At 35.4% G+C, this 26,041-nt stretch overlaps 1 protein-coding gene across 1 annotated transcript in view; it reads left to right on the top strand.

Moving 5' to 3' along the window:
- EYS (eyes shut homolog) overlaps positions 1-26,041 on the top strand; it is a 706,383-nt gene that overhangs the window by 518,979 nt on the left and 161,363 nt on the right. Inside the window, exon 36 of the mRNA XM_062489770.1 lies at positions 183-412. Coding sequence (XP_062345754.1) covers positions 183-412 — 230 coding nt within the window. The remainder of the gene's footprint in view (positions 1-182; positions 413-26,041) is intronic.

The raw sequence follows: 26,041 nt of genomic DNA, 5'->3' as shown, positions 1-26,041 counted from the left end.
TTGCAAGTTTTCTGGCTGGGGACTTGGGGAATTCCTTATGTATTCATATTTTCTAAAGTATATTCTGAATTTCTATTTAAAAAAAAAAAGAACAAACTAATATCAATTGAAGCTTAAGTGCAGTAACAAAATTAGATCTCACAGGGGTTTTTTGTTTTGATATGTTGTCTCTCTCCTTTCAGAATCTCTGTGCCCACACATCTATCAACAGCATTCTCTGTGGTTTCTTCTGATGTGCCTCACTTGCCTGACCCTGGTGTGCCCTCTCAGATTTCCCCTGCATTACCATCTGTGTGCCAGGAAGGACTGTGCCATAATGGAGGGACTTGTCATCCTCTCTCTCTGCCTACTGGGGCCACCTCGTTCCAGTGTGACTGCCCACTACATTTCACTGGTCGATTCTGTGAAAAAGGTAATTTGGATTAATTTTTTCTCTATTAGTTATGAAATGAAAGTATTATTCTTCTTTGGAGGTGAAAAGGGAGAAGAAGTATTGATTGTCATATTTCTCTGCTTCTCATCCCAGCTACTTTTGGTTAACTGAGGAGCAAATTCATTTAGGTAATTCGAATAATGCTTATATGCAGTGTAAATTAGGTGATTTCAGTCAGGCAAGCTCCTAAGAGTTGTAATTTGAGTTCATGAAAAAAGCATTGCATTCTTTTTGCAAAACTTTTGTGCACATTTTTAATGTGTGTTTTTCAGTGTATTATTTCTGGGACAGAAGAAAGTTGACTTCCTCCAAAGATTGTGTTTTCCATTTCTACAGACGGGTTTTTTTCCATCACTGTATAAGATCCTTTGTTGAAAAAGGCTTTTTTTTTAACTCTGCAACTCATTTATTATTTCCACTACTGTTGCTCTTAAAGCACAGATCAATCAAATGAACATATTTTAATTAGAATTTGAATAAATAAATAATTCTTTTAGTAATATTGGTTTCTTTGTAAAAATAATCAAGGCTATACGGCAAACTGATCAATATTTCTGTTTTGTAATTGTAATTGTTTTCCATTATTGCTTTTGAGGAAGTTCTTTTTTTAGAGTAAATTTCATAGCTGGCTTCTAAAGCTGTTTTAGCTTTTAAGGTACTATGGGTTGTGAATTGCAGTAGATAATTCTCACAGCACTAAAGTTCATTACTGCTGTACAGGAAAATAACCCCCAAAAAATTCTAAAATATGTTCCTAGAACTGTATCATCCTCCTAATGAATTTCCCATGGTATGAAGCAAAAGCAGCTAGAGTTAAGAATGCCCTTGCTAGACTGCCAGTGTATCTGAGCTAGCATCACCTTGTGTTACTGTCTAAAAATAGGTCATTGCACTCACTGTATGAGAAAGCAGTCACTGACTGTCAGGTCAAAAGGATAAAAAAAGGTCATGTGTTGCTTAGATATCAGAGAATATTTTACCATGTAGCCTTTGCAAGCTTATAATACATCGTGTATTTGCAAATTTCCAGTGTTAAAATTGAATCCCATGAGTATTTTCTACACATTTAGTATCTGGGCATACTCTTTGCACTTGCTTACAATACACTGCAGCTGTGGAAACTGCAACATGAAATAGCGGCACTAAAAAGTGTATTTTCACAAAACATAAAATGTTTGGTTAGTGCTTCAATGAGGTATTTTCAACATTTCAATAAAGTTTTTTATTTATTTACATACATTTTATGTGCCAGAATTTCCTTCTGTGTTCCAAAGAATGCAATTGGCATCCTTTTTATCAGCATCATCTGCGGTATTTTGGATGAGAGCAGGCTCTGGCTTTTTTCAAGGGTTATGCCAGGAGTAAGCAATGCTCAGTTTAAGCAGCAGTTTGACAGACATCATGTGGTAATAGGCCATATCAGTATGTGTGCATAACTGCCCTGTGGTTCCTTCCACCAGTGTCTGCTGCTTTCTTCTGACCTTCCAGCTGATCTGCCAGTCTCCAGGGGTCTTCTATGGTTTGGTGGTTTTCATGACAACTGATATAATCTGTGCTTGAATGATATTATATGGGCTGAGTACTTCCATGTGCCACAGACTTTGGGGAAAGTACCTTCTTTTTCACTGACTGAAAAAAAACAAAAACAAAAACAAAAACAAAAACAAAAACAAAAACAAAAACAAAAACAAAACAAACCAAACAAGCAAAAAAAAAAAAAAACCCACGCCATGTTTATGGTTCCCATTCAAAAATACAGAGTTCTAAGCCATTTTTTCCTTTGAAACTTAACCAGTGCAGGCCAGCAGAGTTCATACATTGGAAAGAGTTGACCATTAACTGCACTTCCAAGGAAATTTTTCTTCTGAGGAAATTTATCTTAGTTGTGTAAATGAAGGGGACCACTTCTCTCTCTCTCTTTCTGTGATCTTGTTTCAAAAATCATGTGTGAAAATAAGACTGAATTATGACTACCCCAAGAGCAAATTAAAAGCAGGGGACTCTTGCACTAAGTTGCAGTTGTAACCAAATCTCTGATGGTTAGGACTGACACTATATAAGGTACACCAGTAATCATTCCATTCAATAAAACAGAATAAAATAAGAGAATCTTTAAAGAAACCCTGAAACAAGTAGCTCCTTTGTAGAACATAATCTCAGCTGTATCATCATACCGTTCTTTTAATGGTCAAACACCCAGTTTCCATGAAATATCTGGTTTTTTTCCTAAAATTGGAATAGATGCCTTTTGCTTTTCTGAAGCTTACATGATGTTGAGATATTAACAGCTATTAATATTTCCACAAAGGTTGTCTAGACATTTATTTTCTTTTTCTTTTTTGTGTGGAGAAGATGAATTAAGTTCTCTTTTCAGAGAGCTCTGTTTGTACCCTCTAAAGCCCCCTGTTCAAGACAGGGAACAGCCTTCTCCTTTTTTTGCTAGTGCTCCTGGGTCAGCCAGGGCTGCCATATCTGACATGTTCATCAGATGGGAGCTCACTGGGGCAGCTCCATCCCAGAGCTCATACTGTCACAGTGCATCTTTTATATAGATCAGAATATGACTTGATGGATCCTGTATTTAGTAGCTGAAAAGTAAGTGTAGCACAGAATGATTTTATTTTATCCTAAATTTTCATTGAGATTGATAATTTAGTCTAATGAAAACAGAATTTGCACAACTGAACTATGATTATAAATCTTTGCTATTCAGAGACCTGCTATTCAAGAAATCTAGAGAAAGCTCATAATTATGGGAGATGAGAGCATCCACAATAATTTTGTAAATATTTGCCATAGAATTTGTTGGGTGAATTTGTTGATTTAATAGCTAGAGTAAGATACACTCTTTGTTACCAACTGTTTTTGTTACAGTGTATAAGAACACCTTCCAGTGTGAGAGCAAGTGAATTTCATCATCAGTTATCTGTTTCAACTTGATGAGTGTCATTAAATGCAATTTCTTGGTTTTATTCAATTGTTCCTCAACTAGTAAACTGTAGCAGGCTGTTCTACCTTCAAGTCATAATTGTCCTTATGGATATATTAGATCAAGGCAGTTTATCTAAATTCACAGTGTACTTAGTCTAAACTGATACCTTTGAAATATCTCTAAATGACAGTTTTGAAAAATGGAAGCCTATCTCAAATTTTTCTAAGGAAATAGAAAATTATGCACACAAATCAATGTATTTTCCAAATTCAAACTGAAGTTGTCAGCAGTGGTTATATACCAAAGGGCCAAAGTGAGGATTTAATATAAACATGGAAGGGCAACTATCTGAGATCTCTGTTCCCTTTAATACTGCTTTCAGTATTTCCGTTTCTTTTTTTTTTTTTTTACAACAAATTACCAAAATTAATTGGAGATTAGAAGTTAGTGTAAGATTTAATTTAAACCTGTTGTACATGTAAAAATGTACTTTAAACCCTTTCTGTGCTGTATTAAAATGCAGCATAGCAAATATATTTGTCACATAAAATTTATCTTCACTACTCAGTGGAGAGTGCCACAGGACTGCTTTCATTCAATAAACAGGGAGGATTTTATAGGTGGGGAATACTATGAAGGGTAGGTAGTTTACTCTGTGCTGCGCATTTTTCTTTTTCCTTTCTGTATAAATACGCTCTATGACTTTAACATTAAATGTATCATTCTTTGTTTATTAGCTAAGCTGTGTTGTATGCTTCATTGTGAAATTCCCTCACAAGTGGAAAAAAACACAATGGTTCTGCTTTAGCATGAAAGCAGATGGTGGTGTATGACTGGAAAGTTCATAGCAATAGGCTTGGAATATCAGTGTCTTGCATGTGTGAAGATAGTACATCCTTGACTGTTAATTATAAGATTAACATTTTTTAAGTCTCAAAAATTTTTAGTATTCCATAAAAGTTTTATAAATTGTTCAATAAAAAGAGTGTTTAAATGCCATGTGTTAAAAACAGGAAATCTGTTTAATTTGATATGTTGCCTGTGTGTATTCTGTACATTACTTAAAGGTCAACTCCTTTGACAAAGCTGAAAAAATAGCAGGAAAATGGAAGGCTGTTGCAGGCATTTAAGTTGGAACAGTCACACTAAAGACTTTGCTACGCTTGTTCCCCAGGATACACTTGTTGAATTCCTGATTTGTTAAGATACTTGATAATATCACCCTGAACATTAGAAGTTTCTTTTATAGATTTTTTTTTCTAGATATTTTTTCCTAATTTAACATTTCTAACTTGTGTCATTGACTACCATAATTCAACTCAGACAAGTCTGGGGGGTTTTGTCTTTATGACTTTGACTATGAAAAGAAACAATTTCTGTTATTTCAGCCATATTTAGAACAGTCTCATGTCTCCAGTAAAACTATTTGTCTCCTCAATAGCATTTATACTGAGTATGCATGATTTAAAACAAGTCCGCGACATTTCCCATCAAAAAGAAAAGTAAGCCAGTGAAAATGATATACAGAGGTTGAGGAAAGACAATTACACTTTCATCTCTATATTCAGGTTTCAATTTGAGGCACCCAGAAAGAGACAATGGGATGTAGCTACCCCAAAACCTCTGTTTTTTCCAGGGTTCAAAGGTTCTATCACTCATTTTGTCCTCCTTCAAAATTATTCATACCTTGTAAGACTCTGTGATCAGGAAAAAAAACGATGTGTTTAGAGATGTCTATAAATTCCCACAGTTATTAATTGTATGTCATTAACCTCATCTTATGTCTAGACTCGGGAGGTACCTATGGATGTCCCACAGTTTGTATTTGTGTATATAAAACTTTCAAATGAACTCTCTAGTTTTTGGACTAGATTTGAAAAAATGTAGTTTTTTGAAAAATTGTAAGTTTTCCCTTAAGAATTTTTTTTAGGGGATGGGGTTGAAAATTAAGAACACAGTAGGCTAGTTAAGAACAATCAAGGATTTAGCCAGTAGTTAACTTCATATGCTAGATTTGATACACTAGTCAAGATTATAGCAATTTTCATAGGAAACGGCTAGCTATCCCCAGAGTGTGTTCCATTCAATATAATTCAACAGAAATATTATTTGGGTGAGCAATGCAAAAAGGAATTATATAAATTAACTTTCTTCTCTGCACTTTCACTCGAGGATATAATTTTGTACTTTGATATCAGACAATGCAAACTTTGTGAAGTGTAACTTGTTAACACTTTATAATACCCTGTGTCCAGCCTCAGAATCACCCAGAATTAGCCTATGGTCCTTGCTTTTTTCCTTCCAAGTTCACAAAATTACAGAGACTTTTTCAAGATGTCTAAAATATCTCCAATCAAATTGCATCTTATTCTCTTGGTTTTATTTTAATGTGGGCAATTTGCTGAAGTGGTTTTGAAATCAAAGGAAAACATGATTTTGAGGGAAAAGAAACTGAGTTCACAAGGAGGAGGTGAAGCAGTTTTAGACTAATCCTTCTGATGTTCTCCTGAACATTTTTGTAGAATTTTGCCACTTCAGAAACAAGTGTCAGTATGTGCTTTCATATAATGTGATATTTTGTTTGCATCTAGTTTAGATATTATGTCCCAGATTCATTGAAGCACATAAGCTTTACATGCATTTAATTTTAAGTGTGTAAGGAACCTCTGTGGGATTTATGCTCAGGATGCAGGTGTTCTACTACATCAGACCCTGGATCCCTCCATTCTGTTACCTGTTTGGTCATTCATATAAGCTTATTACTTAAAATCAACCTGCATCTCAATTCCCTCCAGAGGACTTAATGAAATTGAAAGGGGAAGTTACAGTTTTCTATGATTGTTAAGACTAAATATGTGATTAAACAAAAGTTTAAGGTATGCCTTAATTATTCCAAGGGGGAGGATAATGAGAGTTTGTTGAGATGAGGAGAGAGTTCTTCAAAGCACCAACAAACTCTTAAAAACTGCCGTCTCAGTGCCTGTAAAGTTATTTATGATTTTAGCTACCATCTACCCACAATGACCTCCAAAACAGCTTTAGGATCTACTGCTATAGCATATAATATAGAGCTATATGGTGTACCATAGAACTATAGGGTTCTCTCATTTAACAGAGTTGTAATATATATTTAACGGGTCTGTTACATGAAATAGATTATGGAGCCTGTTGGGCATAATTTGCTTTGAGAGATTATGGTGAAAAAAAGTTCATAATTATAGAGAATTTTTAGAGTTGTCAGTTTGCTAGTACATCCTCTGTCTTTTATTCACATCCTTTCAAATCCAGTCATGAGCCATTTAAAATAAGAAATACTGGTTTTAAGTATTGTTTAAAGTTGTTTATTTTTATTTGGATTTTATTTAAAATTAGTTAGCTGTATGATTTTGCTATAAGGATTTGCATGGATGAGCATTTCTGGAAAAAACTATTGATAAAATAGAAAAATATCTGTCTCCTCATCACACAGATCAGACCCGTGAAATTCTGCTGTTTCTAGCATTTGGCTTTTGAATCACTATTTGTTTAATGTGGATGAAGGTTTTCTTTTCACAATTATTTTTAGAAGAATTGCAACAATTTGATAACGAACTCTATTCTGGGCAAGAACATATAGCAGAAAATTAAATAATGGTGAGTTTGCAATTTGCAGGGAACAAGCTTTCTCCCCTTCATTTTCCACTTGAAAATGTTGGTATAAAGTTGATTCTTTCTAAAGCTTGCAACATATTAGGCTGCAATGTCCCATTCCTTTGAGTAATTTTTCATTTGAAGTTAATCATTGTTGTGTAAGTTACAAATACTTGGCTTTTTCTTCCTTTGTTTCTAAATTTATGGCATTTTCTGGGAACACTTTTTTTCAGTAACTCTTGAATCACAGCCATTTGTTCTGTTGTGCTTACTTGCTGATAATCAAGTCATCTGCAGAAATGCTGTGTCTCCCCTGGCAGTATGGCAATGCTTCTTTTCTGAGCTTGGCTCACTTGAGTTCTTCCCCAGGAGATACGCTACAATAAAGCAGGTGAAGTATTAAATAATGTTTTTGAGCTTTATTATGTAACCTGTGAGAAAGAGGCATAGAGAATGTGTGCTTTTACAGCACAGTTAATTTAATAGTTATTTAGAAATCATCTGTGGTACTGAGTTAGGATTACAGTATGTTTTAATACCTTGACATTTTGATTTCCAGAATGCTGTGATTAAAAACAGAGGGTTTTTTCATTCCTTCAACACAAGGTGTGAAGCTGTGGGTCTGCTTCCAGACCACTCTCAGGAACTTTCAGCAAGCTGAGAGAGTGAGCATCAGGATTCTCTGGGGACCTCAGTAAAGTGTCCTGCTCAGGGCTATGTCACCCGGCTGATCCTTTCATGCCAACTCCCACGGCCAGTGGCCATTTTGGAAGGACGCTGGCTACTTACATAATGTGGCTAGAGAGCAAATGGCTTTGCTGTTTCCTGGACTAAGCATAAATTTCTGACTCAAACATGAAACCCCACATTATTTTTAATTAAGAGTGCCTGACACATTCCTTTTCATGGAACACTAGTGCCTGCATTTACATAAAATCTTAAACTGCCAGAGTTTAAAGCAGATGAAAATTTCTAATATAGGTGTTTGGAAGTTACCATTGTGAGGCTCCTCTTTTACATAATATAAAAAGCCAGTTTTCCTTTCCACCATTTTACTTTCTTTATGTTTTTGTAATAACAGTTTGTGGTGATAAAATAGGCAAGTAATTATACAGCAAAAACATTTTAGCTATTTAGTATTTCAGTTACCCAGGAAATCTAGTACTCAGAAGGTGAATTTCCTAGTAGTGTGATATACTTATATACTTAAATTCTACATGGATGTAAATCAGTTCTGCACAGAACATGGAGAGATTCAAAACTTGTCAGCATATAGAGTCTCCCTGTATTTTAGTGGAATTACTGAAAGTACTGAATACATCATCAAACAAAGCAAAGGATTGAGACATTGCCCAAACAGATACTCTGTTAGATTCATACTTCAAACAATTACTTCCATAAGTGAAAACAATTTTCCTATGTGACTTGTATTTTGCTGTATCAAGAATTTTCTTTAATGGATTTTTTAGCTCTATACAAGACAAAAATAAAACTACTGTATTATAAGCAAATAATAAAAGACACTTGCATGTCGAATACTATAGAAAATATGCAAAACAAACTCAAGAAAAAAAAATACAAAGGTCCTGTTAGCTTCTACTGACCAAAACAGAAAACTATATATTAATCTGATTGCCAAAGCTGTTTTCAACACATGCCATTATTCTTAATATTATCTTATGGAAATGTAAATTAATGACTGATTCTTTTTATTCATATGTACAATTGGTTTCAGCAAATATTTATTTTGCAGATAAATGTCAGCAAAATAAAGAGCAAAAATAAATCAGATATTTGTATAAGTAAAATATATACGATGTGTACAGCCACGAGCTTTTAAAGTTTCTTTTAAGAGTTTGACAGCAAAAGATCAGTCCCTGTTGTACACCTGCACATGAATTTTCTTGTATTAAAGGAGTATGCTCCTGAGTTCTGGGTTTTATGCAGCATAGTTGCAAAATTGAAAAGATTTATCACTGTAGGTTTGCCTGAGGTTTAAATTATGGAGTTGTTGTTGTAATAGCAAGAAAAAAACCCATAAGGTGAGAGTGCTCTTACTACATACATATGTACTTCATTGAATGTCTAGCCAAAAGTGTTGTAGAATGGCTTTCACAACCCTCTCTGTTTAGAGATACTTATACAGGAACTTTACAGAAACTCCTATTAAATTAATTCTGCTCTTGATATAAAAACATTTTAAACCACTCATAAAAAATATTAATTAGAGGAAAGGTGCAGAAAATCAAGAATTCACATGCATTAAAAAATTGACTGTGAAGGAGACATAGACGTAGACGTAGACACAGACACAGACACAGACACAGACATAGACACAGACACAGACACAGACATAGAGACAGACATAGACATAGACACAGACACAGACATAGACAGACAGACACAGACAGAGACACAGACACAGACACAGACACAGACAAAGACATAGAGACAGACACAGACACAGACACAGACACAGACACAGACATAGACACAGACATAGACATAGACACAGACACAGACACAGACACAGACACAGACACAGACACAGACAGAGACACAGACACAGACACAGACAAAGACATAGAGACAGACACAGACACAGACACAGACACAGACACAGACACAGACACAGACACAGACACAGACACAGACACAGAGACAGACATAGACATAGACACAGACACAGACACAGACATAGACACAGACACAGACACAGACATAGACATAGACACAGACATAGACATAGCACATGGTAAAGTCACCCCAAGACAGAAAGGATCTTTCATCCTTTGTTCTTTGAAATCCAGCAGACTGCACAATTTTCTTCCTTTAAAGTTGAATATGAAATTAGTTTCTGGATGATCAGAATCAGTCTCTGATTTTTTGACATTTCTGGAGACCAACCTCAGTGCAATTGAGAATAAGGGAAAGAATGTCAGCCCAGATTTAAAGCCTGAACATTCCCATGAATAATCCAGCCACTGATGCTCGTCGGTCTAAAATTTATCCAGAGATGCTGAGGAGGCAAAAATTTGAGAAGAACAGTAACAATAAATTTCATCAGAACTGAACATTTCATTCCAAAATATTGACTCAAAATGTGTCTGTTTCAAGTGTCATCCTGAGGGTTTTTGTTTGTTTGTTTGTTTGTTTTTTTTGTTTTTTCTTTGTTTAAAATTTTAGGCCCATTACAAAGTTATTAAGCCTTTGGTCCCAGTTAGATATGTTAAAATGTTGATAACATTTAAAGAAAGGAAGGAGGAGCAGGATAAAGAATTACTACTGCACATTTAACAGCAGGCAGATTTATGAGGTTGTGTGATAGGACAGCTGAACAATGAAAATATTTTTTAAATATGAATCTAGAAAAGGAAAATAAAATGAGCAGTTATAAAGAAAAAAGTCATCAGGATTGTACTTAATTCAGCTGAAGTTCTCTTAAAAGGATAAAGAAAAAAATTCTTGGACACAGGAATGCTAATAAAAACTCAAATCTCTCTGAGGAAGGAAATTACTTTTATATTTGTTATTTGCACAAACTCTTTCAGCATGCAGTGTTAATCATCTTATTTCAGTGCTGGGAATTCCTGCTACTTTGCTGTTGCTAAAATGAGCAAACGGAGCTTTACCAACCCCAGCAGCTGTTTGCATTTTCAGTTGCTTGTGAAAAATACTTTACATGTTTGCTGCATTTCCAGAACCACAGCATTCTTCATTCTTTCTTCTGGGTCCAGTAGCAGCACTTTGAAATCCTCCTGCATTGTTACAGTTTCAGAAGCAGTAGATTAATACTTTGCTATTATATTGCTGTAGCTTATTTTTCACATGAACAACTTGCCAAAAACATACAGGACTCTGTGAGTAGTGATGAAGCTTACTTGTAATAATCAATAAGGCTTAGTCACTCTCCATGACATTAAAGTTTTTATAGGTTCTGGCAATATCTTCATTTATCTATGCCACAATTTTTTGCTCATAGCATAGCTATTTTCATTTTCTGCTCTAAAAGTTGCTTCCCTAACACAAAATGCCTTTCCCCTAAAAATTTGATTAATGAGTCTTTTAAAAAGTTATAATCAATATCTGTCTACTAAAAAAACAAAAAGTGAGGGAGAAAAATGCTGAAAGCATCTATGAAAATACTTGGAAATGTCATTAAAAGTAGATTCTTTGTTGAAACCAGAAAAGCCAATTCTTACTGACCCTGACCAGTGCTGTTTCTTATTTTCTTCCTTAGTGTTAAGTTGCTATATGTTACTATATTTAGTGCTTTATTATATCCTTTTTTATTTTCTGGCTTTGTTCTCCCAAATAACAATGAACTATTTATACGGTATTCTGTCTATTTGTTGAAAACACAAAAATCTCTATATTTCAACTTCATAATAGTTTTGTATTTTTTTTCTGCCACCATTTGTTGTTTGTTTATTCTCCCTCATTTTTGTTGTAGCTATTACAGTCCTCTTTGACTTGCCAGCACCCTCAGGGCAGTGTGAGCAAAAATAAAAGAAGCTGAGTCAGCATCTCTCTTTTTTTTTTTTTTTTTTTAGCCCCAGTATAAAGAAGGGGACATTTTTATTGTCTTCTATTTGACAATGTCTTTGTCACAGAAGTACAGAATCTTTAGGGTTTGAAGGAACCTTTGGAGATCATCCAGACCAACCTCCCTGCCAAAGCAGGGCTGCCTAGATCAGGCGACACAGGGCCATACTCAGGTGGGTTTTGAATGTCCCCAGAGAGGGAGATTCCATGGCCTCCCTGGGCAGCCTGTTCCAGTGTTCTGCCGCTCTCAGTGTAATGAAGTTCTTCCTCATGTTGCGAGAAAAATTCCTGTGTTTTAGTTTATGGTCATTGCTTCTCATCCTGTCACTGGGCACCACTGTAAAGAGCTTTGCACCATCCTCCTGACACCTGCATTTGAGATATTTATATGCATTAATGGGATCCCCTCTGGGTCTTTCCCCCTCTGGATTAAAAATACCCAGCTCTTTCTGTCTATCTTCATATGAGAGATGCTTCAGACCCCAGATCATCTCTGTGACCTCTGCTGGACCCTTTCCAGTAGCTCCTGTTCTTTCTTGTACCTAGGAGCCCAGAACCAGACACAGTAGTCCAGGTACTAGGGCCGAGTCACTCTTACTTTTGTGCAGTCTTCCATTTATGTGAAAGTCTTCCTGGTGTGTGGCCACTGTTACAAATGTGTATAATTCTTTTTCTAATCCAGCTACATGGAAAACATCTCTGATTTCCAGTCCAGACCAGTCTAATTAACTAGCTAGAAGTTAATCAAGTTAATTTTACAGATGCAGCAAAATATGTTGTGTACCAGCTGCCACATTGCTTTCAGAGGCAGTCTGAGCCGTGCAACACCCACCTAGACTATCATTTCTCTGAACTAACCTGCTCATTTTGCACGAGTCAGCAGGAGATGCATTCTGTGATAAAGGTGCTCACAGTGGTTGGGGCTATGGGTGTTTGCAGTGGCCCCCGTGGTGGGGAGACCAGGTCAGTAGAACTGTATTGCCATTGCCTTAAATAAAGGGATGGGACTACAATGGTGCTAAGGTTCGTTTATTGTTCTGATCCACATCAGCCTCAAGGCATGAGATTTAGAGAAGCAAGAATTCAGCCATAGCTCAAAACATAGTCACAAGTTTCTTCCTGATAAGACCATATATTTCAATCCAATAGAATGTTGCTTCAAAGTATATTTTGCTTTACTGACCTACCACCTTTACTTAACTCTGCCCGACTGCCTATACTTTTAACCGACAAGCTATTGCTACACATACACACATACGCTTCTATTATAACATTTAAACTTCTAGTTTACCTTATACAATCCCATTACTACACTATAAAAGTCTTTGCCATCGTATCTAATATAGTTTCTTACTTACTTAAGGCATATTTCTACTTACAACTATAGAAATATAAGCCCATATTTTTTTTGCTTAATATCTGTGTACTTCTATTTTTACATCAATCCAAGCTTCTTCCTGCAAATCAAACCCTTCAGTATCTGGAAGTTTCAACCTTTCTGTTTCCCACAGAACTGTTGTGTACCCCATTTAATAGGAAATGTAGGTGAGACTAGAAGTGAAAGTGAGATTCTTTGCTACTGATGTGTTACTGAATGCTTAGCAGATAAAATGCTTTTACTTTAAATATTCGTTCAATATTCTTCTTGCTTTTATGTGCTATCTACACATAATTTATTTTCTCTGTGGTTATCTATAAGAGATAATGAAAGTAACTTTGAAAATGAGATCATACTTATTAAACAAAACCTGAATTCAGTTATGTCTCAGTAGTATTTCTGGTACAAATCTGGGTGCAATTTCAGAATCAGTAATATTTAGTCCAAATCTTCCTTGGACTTTTTTCTTAAAAATACTGGAATGTTTCCCTATCATCACTGAATTAAGACTGAATTATGGAGTTTCTTTCTTTATTTGTGGAAAAAATGAATGGGTTCGGACAACATGTATAGAAAAAAAGAAAAAAAAAAACAGTGAGCTTTCCAATCAGTACTTCACTATGTAGTATTGTAAGGTCCTATTTATTTCCTTTTCTAACCCTGGGATGTCTGATCATGCAGAGCATTGGCTTATAAAAGCCAATATACTGTCATAGCAAGCAGGGGGCTCCATTAATTAGCAACCACTGTGATCTTCAAAATTAATCTTTGTAAGGGAAAAATCGGGGAAGGGAAAAAAATCCATGAAAATTTGGGGCTTAAATTTTGTTAACATATACACCACTTAAAGAGACAATGCTAGGAAATAATTGGAGAATTTGAATTGAAAGGTGAATACAGTCACTGCTATCAGACAGATTATTTCAGAAAGTATATCCAAATATTTGTGTTACAATTTGACACTAGCAATCACTGTGCTTTATTCATTCTCTCTTTGACCATAAAATCTATGGCCTGTACTTTTTGGTTTTCTGATGGTTTCATAAGCCCTTACCTGGAAATCTGCAGGAGCTTGTTGCTTATTTTCCTTGGTTTTGTGACCACTGGACCATCACACATATGATACAGCAGAGAATAGAATCCACCATCCAACTTAACTTGATGCTCTCCACATGTCACATCAGAGTTACAATAAGGACAAAGAAAAAGGGGAAAAGATTTAAGGAGGAAGAGTACATATATTCTGAGATGAACCGAATCACTCAGAGAACCCAAAAATAGTTTTCTTTGGCTATACATGCTGGATTATAAAGCTGAATCAAAGGTATCAAGGAAAGATACCCTCACTAAATTGGATTATACAAGAAAGAGTTTGACTAGAAAGAGATAAATTTCAGAGATAGATTATGTCCTGTAACATTGCAGAATTAGTTTCCTGAAGCAAACTGTTCAATTGTTTGGTATTAACAGTAGAAAAGGTACTTGCACTGACAGTGTTCAGTGTAAGGGAAGAAATAATAAAGCCAAATGTACTGAAAGAAAGGTAAAATGAATTGTCACAAACCAAAGAATGGAACTGCTTCTCAATCAACACAGTGTATTTGAGGAAAGAAAGAACAATCAGATTAAGAAGTGAAAAGAGCATCCTTGCCTCTACCTCCAAGTAAACCTAGTTATTTCATAGGGCAAAAACCTATCCCTAGGAGCAGTTTAGGAGGAATATGTCAGAACATTAGAAGCAGCTCAATGCATGCTGTGTAATAACTGATGTTCCAGTTATGGATGTATTCTATTTTCTGTTGTAGTCTGAAAAAAAAATTGGTGCATGACAAAGAAACTGTACTTTTCGATAGCATAGGAGAGTAAAACTCAAGCTCACCTATATTTTGAATTAGCCTCAGACTCACCCTATGACCTTGGAATTCTGTTCCCTTACTACAGTTCTTGCTGCATTTTCTTCTACAGTTTTGTTATTTGCGTTGGTTTTTTGCTTGTTTGCTTTTTTGGTTTTGGATTTTTGTTGTTGTTGTTGTTGTTGTTGTTTTGGGTTTTTTTGGTGGGATTGTGATGATAAGATTCTGCTTGTCCACTCTTTATCTAGATAAAGATCGTTATCAAGCTTTTAAAATTTCTAGGGTTTGTCTCAAGGAGGTCATTGTTTACATCCTTTCCTAATCATGGGATGTCTGATAATTCAGATCAACTGCCTTTGGAAGCTAATACAATATTATAAAGAGCAGGAAGCTCTAAGGATTAGGAGGCACTTTAATCTGTCAGGTCTCAATCATTAAATAAAGCATATTTGACACCAATCATGTTCCACAAAGGTTAATTCTAAATCCATTTTTTTCTGCAAAGAATTAGCAGATCACTCAGAGGGAGTCAGTGTTCTTGTAGTCCAAACCAACCATCCTTAAGAGTCAGCACAGACACACATTCTGACAATGCTTGTCAATTGAAACATTAGATTGTGGATATAAGATACTTCTGATCAACATTTTTAAATCCACTGCCCAATATCCAAGACCAGCCCCCAGTGATCTGATTCATTATATATTTCACAGAGCACAAGCTTTTAATTTTATTTCTCTGGAACAGTCACGTGTTGTGACTGTCATCAGGGACATTTTGGTTCCTTCTTTATTTTTCCAAAAGAAAATTTCTTTCTTCAAGGATTTTTAAATTTAACACATTAATAGGAAAATGTAACTTTAGAATTCAATTGCACTGAACAGTATTTAAATATAAATTTTCCTATATTAGCACTCTCCAAATATAGCAAGAATCTATAATTCATTCTTGGCAACAAATCCTTTTTGTTAGTAATAGAAAAGCATGCCTATCTAGTAATTACATAAATGCACTTTCTTCTAGTTTCAGTGGAATCTCTTGCAGAAATAATTTTTATAAACCTTTTTCTTGGTTCATCTTTCCTTGCTGATCGGCTGATACAAGAGAAAACATCATCCCACAAGCTGGATACATAGCATTTATTCAGCATGTTAAGAAACCTATAGAAACTCTGATATGTGATTTCTCTGGAGAGAAATATAAATTCAGAGTTCATCTGGTTTGGTACAGATCTTAGACTCTTACAATGAAAGAAACTCCAGATCTCATACTATAAATATTACTTAACTTGCTATAATATATATATCTGTTTTATGGTACGATAACTTTTTTCATATCATATTCCAGATTATGTTTCCTTATTAGCCTTTTGAGTCATCCTTTGACCAGATGCTGCATGATTGCTCTATTCTATGCATGTCCTTATGATCAGTGACAGATGGTCATGCTCTGACTTTATATGAAAAATCACTTGTCTGGAAACAGTGTGTGAAGAAATCATGAATAATGTGATCTTATTAGTATAGGAATTCACACATTTGGGAGAATTACTACCATCTGTGTGCATTAGTGCACCATCATGCCTTGTAGATCAGATCTGATTCATGCCCTGCCAAGTTTGAATAGAAATTGAATTACTCAATATTTTTCTGCATACGATCATGCAGACAGGCCTCTGTATGTCCATCCAATTGCTGGCACCAATTGCTGAATGCCAGAAATATGTTACTCTCAACAATATCATATATGACTACATGCCAGAGGACTCTGATTATAATTGTATAAAAATAAATACAGTAATTTTATTACATGCCATATTCTTCATGAGGATGAGGAGAGGATTTGCCTGGAAGTTAACCACCCCAAACCAGATCATGTTTCCTTTGACTCAGCCATCAGACCTACAGAAATACATAGTAGAAGACTTTAGCAGACATACTCATACCATCAGAGGAAAATCAAAGGCTCCATATGACAACAAATCTTTTAAAGACTTGGACATATCTTTAGGTGTGTATATATTTAGGCTCTGATTAGTTCCTAAAACAATGATGCCATGCAGGATTCAAACAGTTGTTTTCTAGAGTTCAAATCCATTCAGTTCCCCTCTTCAGCATTCTGCTATTCCACTTGAATCTCTGATCACAAAACAAATCAGCTCTATAAATAAGCAATGTTTTACAAACATCACAAACAGGTTCATTTGTGTCCATCAGCAGAAGGCCATAGGACTTGCAGTATGAGGGATACTTTTCATGTTGTTTACAGAGATACTTCAGTAGGTTTCCAGTTCCAGTGAGATTTTGATACCTTCCATTGTAGAGAGCTTATTAAAACTGAGGTAGAGCAATTAGGCATTAAATTTGGTCAAAGATTATTTGGCTGTTACCAACCTCACTATTTGTGTCAAGCAAATTTCTCCCATTCTCTCTTAAAGTAAAATTGGCAGTTTTGATTTAAAAGGATATATATTTAAACCTATTAAAGACTCAGTCACTACTAGGAACTTAATTTAACATTTCAGCCTATGGAAATGTCTTAAATAAGCAACAACATGATCCCTCATAGACATAACACTAATAGTCACTTGCAGCTCGGCTATAAAATAGATTTATGAGCTGTGATTGCGCATTTCTTGTAATTTATCTTTACACAAAATTGCCATCTAAGTTGTTGAAAGTAGTAACGGAAATACATTCTAATGCAAAGTCTTACTGTATCAGTACTATTTCCTTTTTTTTTCTTTCTCTCTTGTAAGAGCTGATAACAGCTCTCACATATTGTGTTGTGTTCTAGTCTTCTGGCTCCAAAAACTGAAATCATCCTGATACTTGCCAGTACTTTCTGCAGATGTCTCAAAAAGGAATGAAAGGCAAAGCTGTTTGAACTCAGTCTGATAAGATCATTTTCATCTGAATGAAAACTTGCTATTGAGTAGTCTACCACTTAGAAGTCTCTTAGCCAGCACTCCCTGGTACCACTGGAGTATGTGTTCAATTTGAATATTGATACAACAGCTGCAGGCATCTGTTTTTATTTCCTGAAAGCTGCTGTCATTAGATCTTCAAGAGGTTGAGATAATATTTCTCTGTTTATTTTCTATAGCATAGAGTACAACAATTTTGTGGTGCCTTTTGTATGAAAAAAAGGTTCAAATAAATCTTCATTCAAAATATACAGAGTATGTTTGAGTCATTAGGCGAATATACAAATAGGAAACCCAATTTGAAGTATCTATGAGGTGATTAATTTCTTATTTTCTAATTCATGCTCCAGAAATCATGAGAAAGTTATCTACTATATAATTGAAGTTATGCAGATATTTTAGCAGTAATTTACAGAACTTGCTTTTGACTTATATATCAGTCGTAGATGAAGTACTGTGTAATAGGGTAATTTTTGCTACAGGAGTCTGTTCACTATTATGTATACAAATTAAACACTTGATGAAGAATTTGCTATATTAAAAATGCAAATTAAACTTCAGGCAGACATGTAACTGAATTAGCACTGAGAAGTCCTTGATATTCTGTAACTTACTTGCAGATTGCTTCATAGAAAAGCCATGAAAACTTCGGCCCAAGAGAACAAAACTCTTTAGCTAAAGTTTGATGAGAAAAGTATTAATGTCACCAAACTAGGGCAAAGTGGAACAGGAAACTTACTCTGCTTTGATACTATTGATTATGGCCTCCTAGAATATTTCATTATCAGCCAACTATGCATTGCTTATAAATGCATTAGAGTTTTGAGGCAAATCAGTCATTGTTTATATCGGCAGTTTAGTCCCTAAAGACAGACAGTGTGCAGAGTTTAGATGTGTGTGGTCCCTCAGTAACATCCCTCTTGTACTTCTATTACTTTCCAGATAATTTTTTTACAGACTATAAAGTATCTTATTGATTGAGCTCTGAAAGTTGTAAATGTGATTTATGAGTTATATTTGATTAAGAGTGTGGATGCTCTGGGAGACACAGGGATTTCTTCCCCCTGGTCTAACACTAAGTAAATCACTTAAATCCATTACCTCAGAGAGTATGCCCCTTAAAAAGACTAGTAAAAATGGAAAGTTGCATTGGAAAACCATATAGGAGAGCTTTATTTTAACCATAGTGCCAAGTGAAAAAAAGATGCATGAGCATGGAATAACTAAAACACTGCTAACATTACTCACTAGAAGGTAAAGTAATGCAGTTTTTCCAGTAATTTTGTAAGTACAGCAGTTTGAAGATAAAGTAAAACTTGACAGCAGGGTAAGTAGCTAAGTTGTCACTACTGCCACTGTCCTTTTAATTATACTTTTATTTGATGTGCATCACTATGTATCCTGACAGGAAGCAAACTTTATCTTCTAAAAAAATATGAAATAAAATGGGAGAAGACCAGCTTTTAACCAGACAGCACGTTTTCCTAGCTTTTTAGAAGCAAGTATTTGTCTTTCAGATTGTTTATATATGAAAGAACATGTCTTTACAGGCTTTGGAGTTGCACTGCTTTTAAGTTAGAACCAAGGGAACGTAGAGTGATGATATGTGAGGTGTGTTGGTGTCTCTTCTACTAATTAAGATTAGGTGTTTTGTGAGTGCTCACATGACTTATCTCTTGTGGCTGATATCCTGTGAGGCTCTAGTCTGTAAGTTTAAAAGAAAAATGTCTCTATCTTCAGCCTATAAAATTGGCTGGAAGACTATGCTTGCTCTACCAATTGATCAAACTAACTTTGCAATGTACTGCAACTTCTTTCCTATATTAATCATTTTCCTAATAAGGCTTCTTTAGCAAGAAGAAAATTTCAAGTCTTTGTATTTGAACATGTGAAGGATTCAGGAAACTAATAACTAACAAGGGTTGAAAAAGCATATTTTAAAAATGATTGGATCACTTTTCCCCAGTATGCATGAACTTTGATATTTTTAACACAACAATTATATTAGTTGCATCTTTCTCTGACACAAGATGCCAATAGCTCTACTGATGTAACGAAGTTGCAGAAACCATGTGATGAAATATTTAAGCATGTGACAAATTGTTGATGAACCTTTAGGCATAAATTCCTATGCACTCTCTCCATGAACATCCTGTCATCAAATCACTGACAACTTTACATACTTAGATCAAACAGTGCAAAAATTAAGTGCTTCCTTCTTTTGGATCAAATGCATAATTTATCACAAAAATACTTAGCCTGAACTGCGGGATGGATAATATTTAATCAAACACTAGTGTTAAGTTGCAGACAATACTTTCTTATTTTGCTTAGATTCATGGACTTTCTAATATGACAAAATGAACCTTAACAGAATTTCATCACTCTTAAGCATGCTCTTTTTTTTCCTCAGAAAGCTCTGCATTTGAAGTAGTGTCTTGTAAAATGTTGTACTGAGATTTCGCAACAAGGGAGTCTAGAAAATAGCAACAATAATATTTAAAAATTCTTCAGTTTTAATGAGTTCATCTATAAAGTGTGTGCTTCCTTATGTTAGGTAGAAACCAGGCACACCACACAAGACAAACTGTGGCAATTCACTTTTAGGCATGACTATATAAATATTGACTGTATGCAGTTATGTGATCTAGCCCCTCTGTGCAAAGATGTAAATATGAAAGTGAGTTCTAGAGGCTAGGTGATTGTCTTAGCTCAAACCTACAAGCAGATTTAACTAATGTTGTCAAATTTTTCAATGTAGTTTCAAAAAAACAGTGAAGCCCCACAGAGCTAGTTTCCCAGGCTTGAATATCCTCTGCTTTCTGATATTTAGGATTGTATTTGTGATATTAAGCTAAGTCTTCACTAATGGAAACAGAAGCCTTTAAGCATTCTACCTTAATTTTAAAAAGACTTAACCAAAACTCTGGAGGTGCCTTCAGTTTGATTCATGATTGAGTAGCTTAATTTTGATAGTTTGGGATGGGGGTTGCAGCTACAGGCACTGGCTATTTTTTCTCATAGTCTCATGATAATTAGAATTAGTGATGCATTTCATGTTAGCTATTTTTTTACCAGATTTCAAGAGAATAGACAATGGCTTGAGTCTTATTAAAAACTCAAATGGCTTGAACCATTCAAAATTCAATGGCTTGGATTTTTATAACAATGGCTTGAGTTTTCCAGTGTTTTCTGCTCCTCCAAAAGATGAAAGATATGCTTCTCACTGAGTGATAGCTTGCATGTATTTTTCCTCCTACTGCTCATGCAGTGCCAAAAGACAGGTTTCAATTAATTAAGAATGTACATTGTGTTTTTGTGTATCCGTCGTACCTCTGCATAGCAGCATAAGTACTTTATTCACCATACTGCACTCCAAACCAGCTACAGTTAGCTATATGCCTGTGAGGTCTTACCTGCTAGTACAAATATTCAGTAACTGATATCCACAGTTATGTCCTTCCTATTTCACTGCATCACCAAAACTGCAGTCTCAGTTGTTCCAGAGCCTCTGTAAACTTAGTGGCTCTGACTTCACACAGCACTGTGCAGGGCCAGTTTTCTGAATGGATCAGTGCCCATCTAAAAGGGACAGCAGTTAGTACAGTTCTTTCCTTCTCTTCCCCATTCTTCGTTGCGCAGGCATTGCAACTCTGGGAAGTAATACAGTTTTAAAATCCTTAAACTGAGGAGTTTTTTGAAGCAACTGTCCTAATATCCTCTTGCAGGTTTGCTTGCTTGCATGCTTGAATACTTTTGCCATTGCTTGCCATTGGCAGAAAGGATTAATCAACTGTGTTTGTACCCTAGATGTGTAGAGGAGAGGAATCCCTCTGCACACAGCCCTGAGAGGGGCCTCTGGAACCTTCTTTGAGATAAGAAAAACTACTTGCTTAGAATGACTCATGTTAGAAAAAATACAAGCTCTTCTTATTTTTTTAGGATATTATTGGTTAGGTTTGATTCTTCAGAATTAGTTGTCCCAAACAAAGATAATGTAGTTGGCCAAAAGGTGTTAACCCTGTTTTCCATTGGTTTGTGATCCCCCCAAACCCTATAAAAGTACATGTGTGATCTCCCATCTTTGGATTTGTAGCCTGACCCCTTCACGGACGATAATAAAGCCTGTGGAAAAAGTCTGAGCTGCTCTCCCAGTCTTTTTCCAGTCTTTTCCAGCTGGAAACTACAGGTTTCTGTGAGAAATCATGAAGCCAAGTGCCTGAAAGGCCAGCACTCACAAACCTTCCAAACTTTACTGCCCAGACACGACCACCACCACCAGTACTGCTGCCTAGGGGCCAGGGCTTTCTGTGAGGAGCATTTACCCTGATCTGCCTGGCCAGACTTTCAGTTCCCAGCCAGCCAGAGTTCCAGAGCTCTCTGGCTCTCAGTGACCAGGGCTCCCCTCAGTCACAGAAATAGAGAGGGAATACCTGGCTCTGACTGAGCTAAGTTCCCATGGCAGATGGCTGCAGGTGGCCACTGTGAGGCCGCTCCCCACCTCTCACTCTGGAGGATTCTCCACAGCCAGGTAAGAATGAAGCTACCTTCAGCACTGAGGGACAAGATGGGCTTTTTGAGAGACAACAGGGTTTAACCCATCGTATGGAGAGTTAAAGCTAAAACAAAAAACTGTGTTCTAATTGTTATCCAGACAATGGTGTGTTATATTTGAGCCCCATTGGGCCACTGCTGAAGGTGAAGGTTTCCTGACTGCCCTGATGTGCAGGACTGACTGCTCTCCATGAGTGTAAACACTTGAGCAGGATCACTGCTTTTCCACTATATAAGGACAGTTATTCTTATTTAAGAGGATTGTTAGGAAATGATCTATTGTTTCATGATGCTGAAATACTAAATTCACATGTGAGTGTTAATTGTTATCTTTCATTGGATTTTATTTATCCTGGATCTGCATATATTTCACATTGGCATTATCTTGATTCCTTTAACATTAACAATAATAAACTAGGGAATTTTATAATGAGCCCTCATTTCATTGAGACTGCAACATCAGCCTGGGGCAAAAACAACAGAATTTTTTTTTATTATTGCTTTAATCTAAAACTCAATAGAAGCAAAGATTCAGGAAAACAAGAATTTTGTTGTCCTTGGATGCACTTTAAAGACTTGAGATGTACAGAAGGATTAAAAGATAAAGAAAGTTGTGAACATACTTGAGGGTCATGCAAGGGACAACTCTTACATTTTTGATAAAAATTGAAGTTTTTTAATTTATAGCAACAGGAATAATCTACAAGTGCTTTATCACCAGAGATAACAAGATTCGTAAGTGTCACCTTACTTTTGAAATCACTTTCCCCATTTGTGCTGCCCTTTATTTTGGTTGTCACTCTAGCCCAGACTGCCAAATACAGCAGGCTTAGATTTTCTCATGGTGATGCAGCTGCTGCTGGGCAATTTTGACTTATTGTCAGTGCTTATCTTCACTTGATAGTAAAGCCCAAACAAAACTATAGTCTTCCAAGCCCTGTGGGTCACTGTTCTCTTTCCAGTGGTTGTGCCATTTTTCCCTCCATGGGCATAGGCCATTTTTCATAAAGTTTCTGTGACATTTCACCTTACAAATATGCCAAAGTCAGCTAGCAGCGTGTGACTTCATAAAAGGAATCCATCCTCTCACCAGCATTTCCAAATTGCTTTCAGGTAAGAACACCGACTATAATATTGCATGTTTGAAGAAAATTTTCACTCTGTCTAGACAGTAGATGGTTGAAGAATAAAATACAGGTCCATCACTAATTAAGGGATCTCTGGGGTAAGATGTGGATATATCAGTTTATACCATCATGCAAATGAAAGATTTGCTGATTCTGACAAAATCGTAGCTGACTATTTTAGCATTCAGTCCCATCAATTGAATCTTGGACACAGGCAATTTTTTCACTTCAATCCTTCTGGGAATATGATTCAGTAAACTTATTAAATGTCCTCTCACTAAGTGCCCCATTTTTATGATGCAAAGCTTGGTACTTTTGCTTTGGTCACTTTGTGGATAATTTTTTTGACACAGTTTCTATTAAAAGAACCTATTGCCATAGAACACCAGCTGTAGAAGATTTCCACTCAAGGAGGAAACTGCCTCTTATCTCCCAGTAAATGATGTACCATGAAAGATGCTGTAATTGATTTTGTGATGTGCCTTCTAGTACCTTTACTTAATCATAAAAACTTTGCAGAAGAAAAGCTTCCCCAGCTGCTGCTAATATTTAGAGAAGTCTCACTTTAACAAGAGAAAAATCCTATTCTACAGAGTGCATCTCAAAAACTACTGGCTGTCATAGGGCACCTCAGTGTTTGTCATCACTTGCATATATTTCATATATAAATTACCATATTGTTTATTATTTATGTATTATTTATGTATTTGGCCTATGATTTATCCATGAACACTCATAAAGTGATAAAGTGATATGTATGAAATATCTATTAAATATGTTCTTTAAAAGAATGACAAAACGACAGACAGTTTCTGTCTTTTGCTTTTCTATATTGTTCTATTCTATTTCCATGTGTTTTCAGTCTTCTGTATCATCACTTTTGTGTTATAATGCAATTTTTATTTATTTGGTGGGGTAAAGTGTATTTTATTCATTACAGTGACGAATGCTTCAAAAAAGTAGAATTTGTCAACACAGTTTCTACTGCTTACATACCTAGGTGTTATGTTCCATTTCAGGGATCTGTCAATAATTTGAAGAGATTAATAATGCAAAAATATATACTCTTTTTCAGGAACAAATGTTCTGTTGATGGGAATTTATTTGTAACCAGTTAATTTTGCTGACACAATACAGTCTAATACAACTGTCACACAGGTTGACCAAACATCTAGGTCAAAAAAAGAAAAAAACCAAAAATCTATTAATAAGTCTACCTTCAATAGCTTCAATAGCTTTTGGCAGTGTCTATCTGCAAGCTGAACAGCTAATTCCAGTCCTAACTATAACTTCTCTGGTACAGCCATATACTTACGTGACAGAAATCTGGGCTTCACTATAAATAATAAAATTGGTGTACGTTTACTTACTGGATTTTTTAAAAAATTGAGAGAAAAGAAATTGTGATGATATTTAAGAAACAAATAATTCTTAAAATTTATTTATCCTTTGCAGTGGCAGGCTTTTTTCAGGATTGAAGTTCCATTTAGCAAAACTATAAGTTCCCTTCTTCTTCTCCTTCTGCTCTGAATGAGCAGAGCACTTTTTAACAGGTGCAGCATCAATACTAGCATCCTAGTCAATTACTGACAGTAACATTCAAAGAATTTATCTCTAGCACATGGCAAATCTGCCTCCAAGCTAACTGATGGGTTTAAAATTATTCATAGTGCAACTTGGTATGATGTGATAGTGACACTGAATCATAAATTAGATTCAGTCAGATTTTACATGGTCAAAATTTTCAGTTTTTTTCACTTAACGAAGTGCTGAACAACTGAAACTGTATTTTTAGTAAATGAGAAATAATGCCTCACTGATATGATACATATCTAGCACACCCCTATGTGTAAGGTAGAAGTAAAGAAATAGAATCAGTCTGGTACAAAATTTCTTATACCAAATTTTAGTGGTCAATTTGCATCAATATTCAATATCATATCCATAGAGATTGAAATGCCACATCAGCTGTCCCATAACTATGACAGAAACTTTTTCACACAAAGTGATGCTACTAAAATTCTTTGTACAACATGGAATCCTGGGGGGAAAGAAAAAAAAGTATTGCCATTTATTCCTGTTATTTTACATGGCAGTACCTTCACATGAATATAGTTCCATTTTGATTATGTGAAATATAACCACTGCAAACCACATCATATTTGAGAGGGGGGTTTTTTGTTTTTTTTTTTTTTTTTTTTTGGGTCTTTTTGGTTTTTGTTGTTTATTTTTTTTAATATGAAAAATTCTGATCAGGATCATTCCAAAGTTTCTTATGCATGGGAAAGTAAGAACTCTTTCAAAATTGAGTTTAACAATGATAGCCATTGGATTATAACAACATAAAATATAATCTAATGCAGAAAGCATTAATCAAGAACAGGACACAAAGACCATAGAAGCTTCTGCTGAGTGTGTGTTAGGGGTTATTATCGTTATTCTTATTTGGGGATAATGAAGCTATCAAGGGTGTTCTGGTTCTTTAGAAGTCCATGGTTTCCACATGCCTACCCCTAGTCAATATTCATTTGATGGTTTGTATAAAATTTTATAACTCCAAAGTTTTATATTTTCTCAAAGACTGAATGCTTATTAGCATTTGGAAGCACGAAATTAAATGCATGAAGTAAACATAATGATATTTATCTTTTGGAAGAACGAAATT

Source organism: Cinclus cinclus, chromosome 3, assembly GCF_963662255.1.
Source record: "Cinclus cinclus chromosome 3, bCinCin1.1, whole genome shotgun sequence".
Classification (NCBI taxonomy): Eukaryota; Metazoa; Chordata; class Aves; order Passeriformes; family Cinclidae; genus Cinclus; species Cinclus cinclus.
The sequence above is the reverse complement of the archived record's forward strand: the minus strand, read 5'-3'. Positions and strand labels throughout refer to the sequence as shown.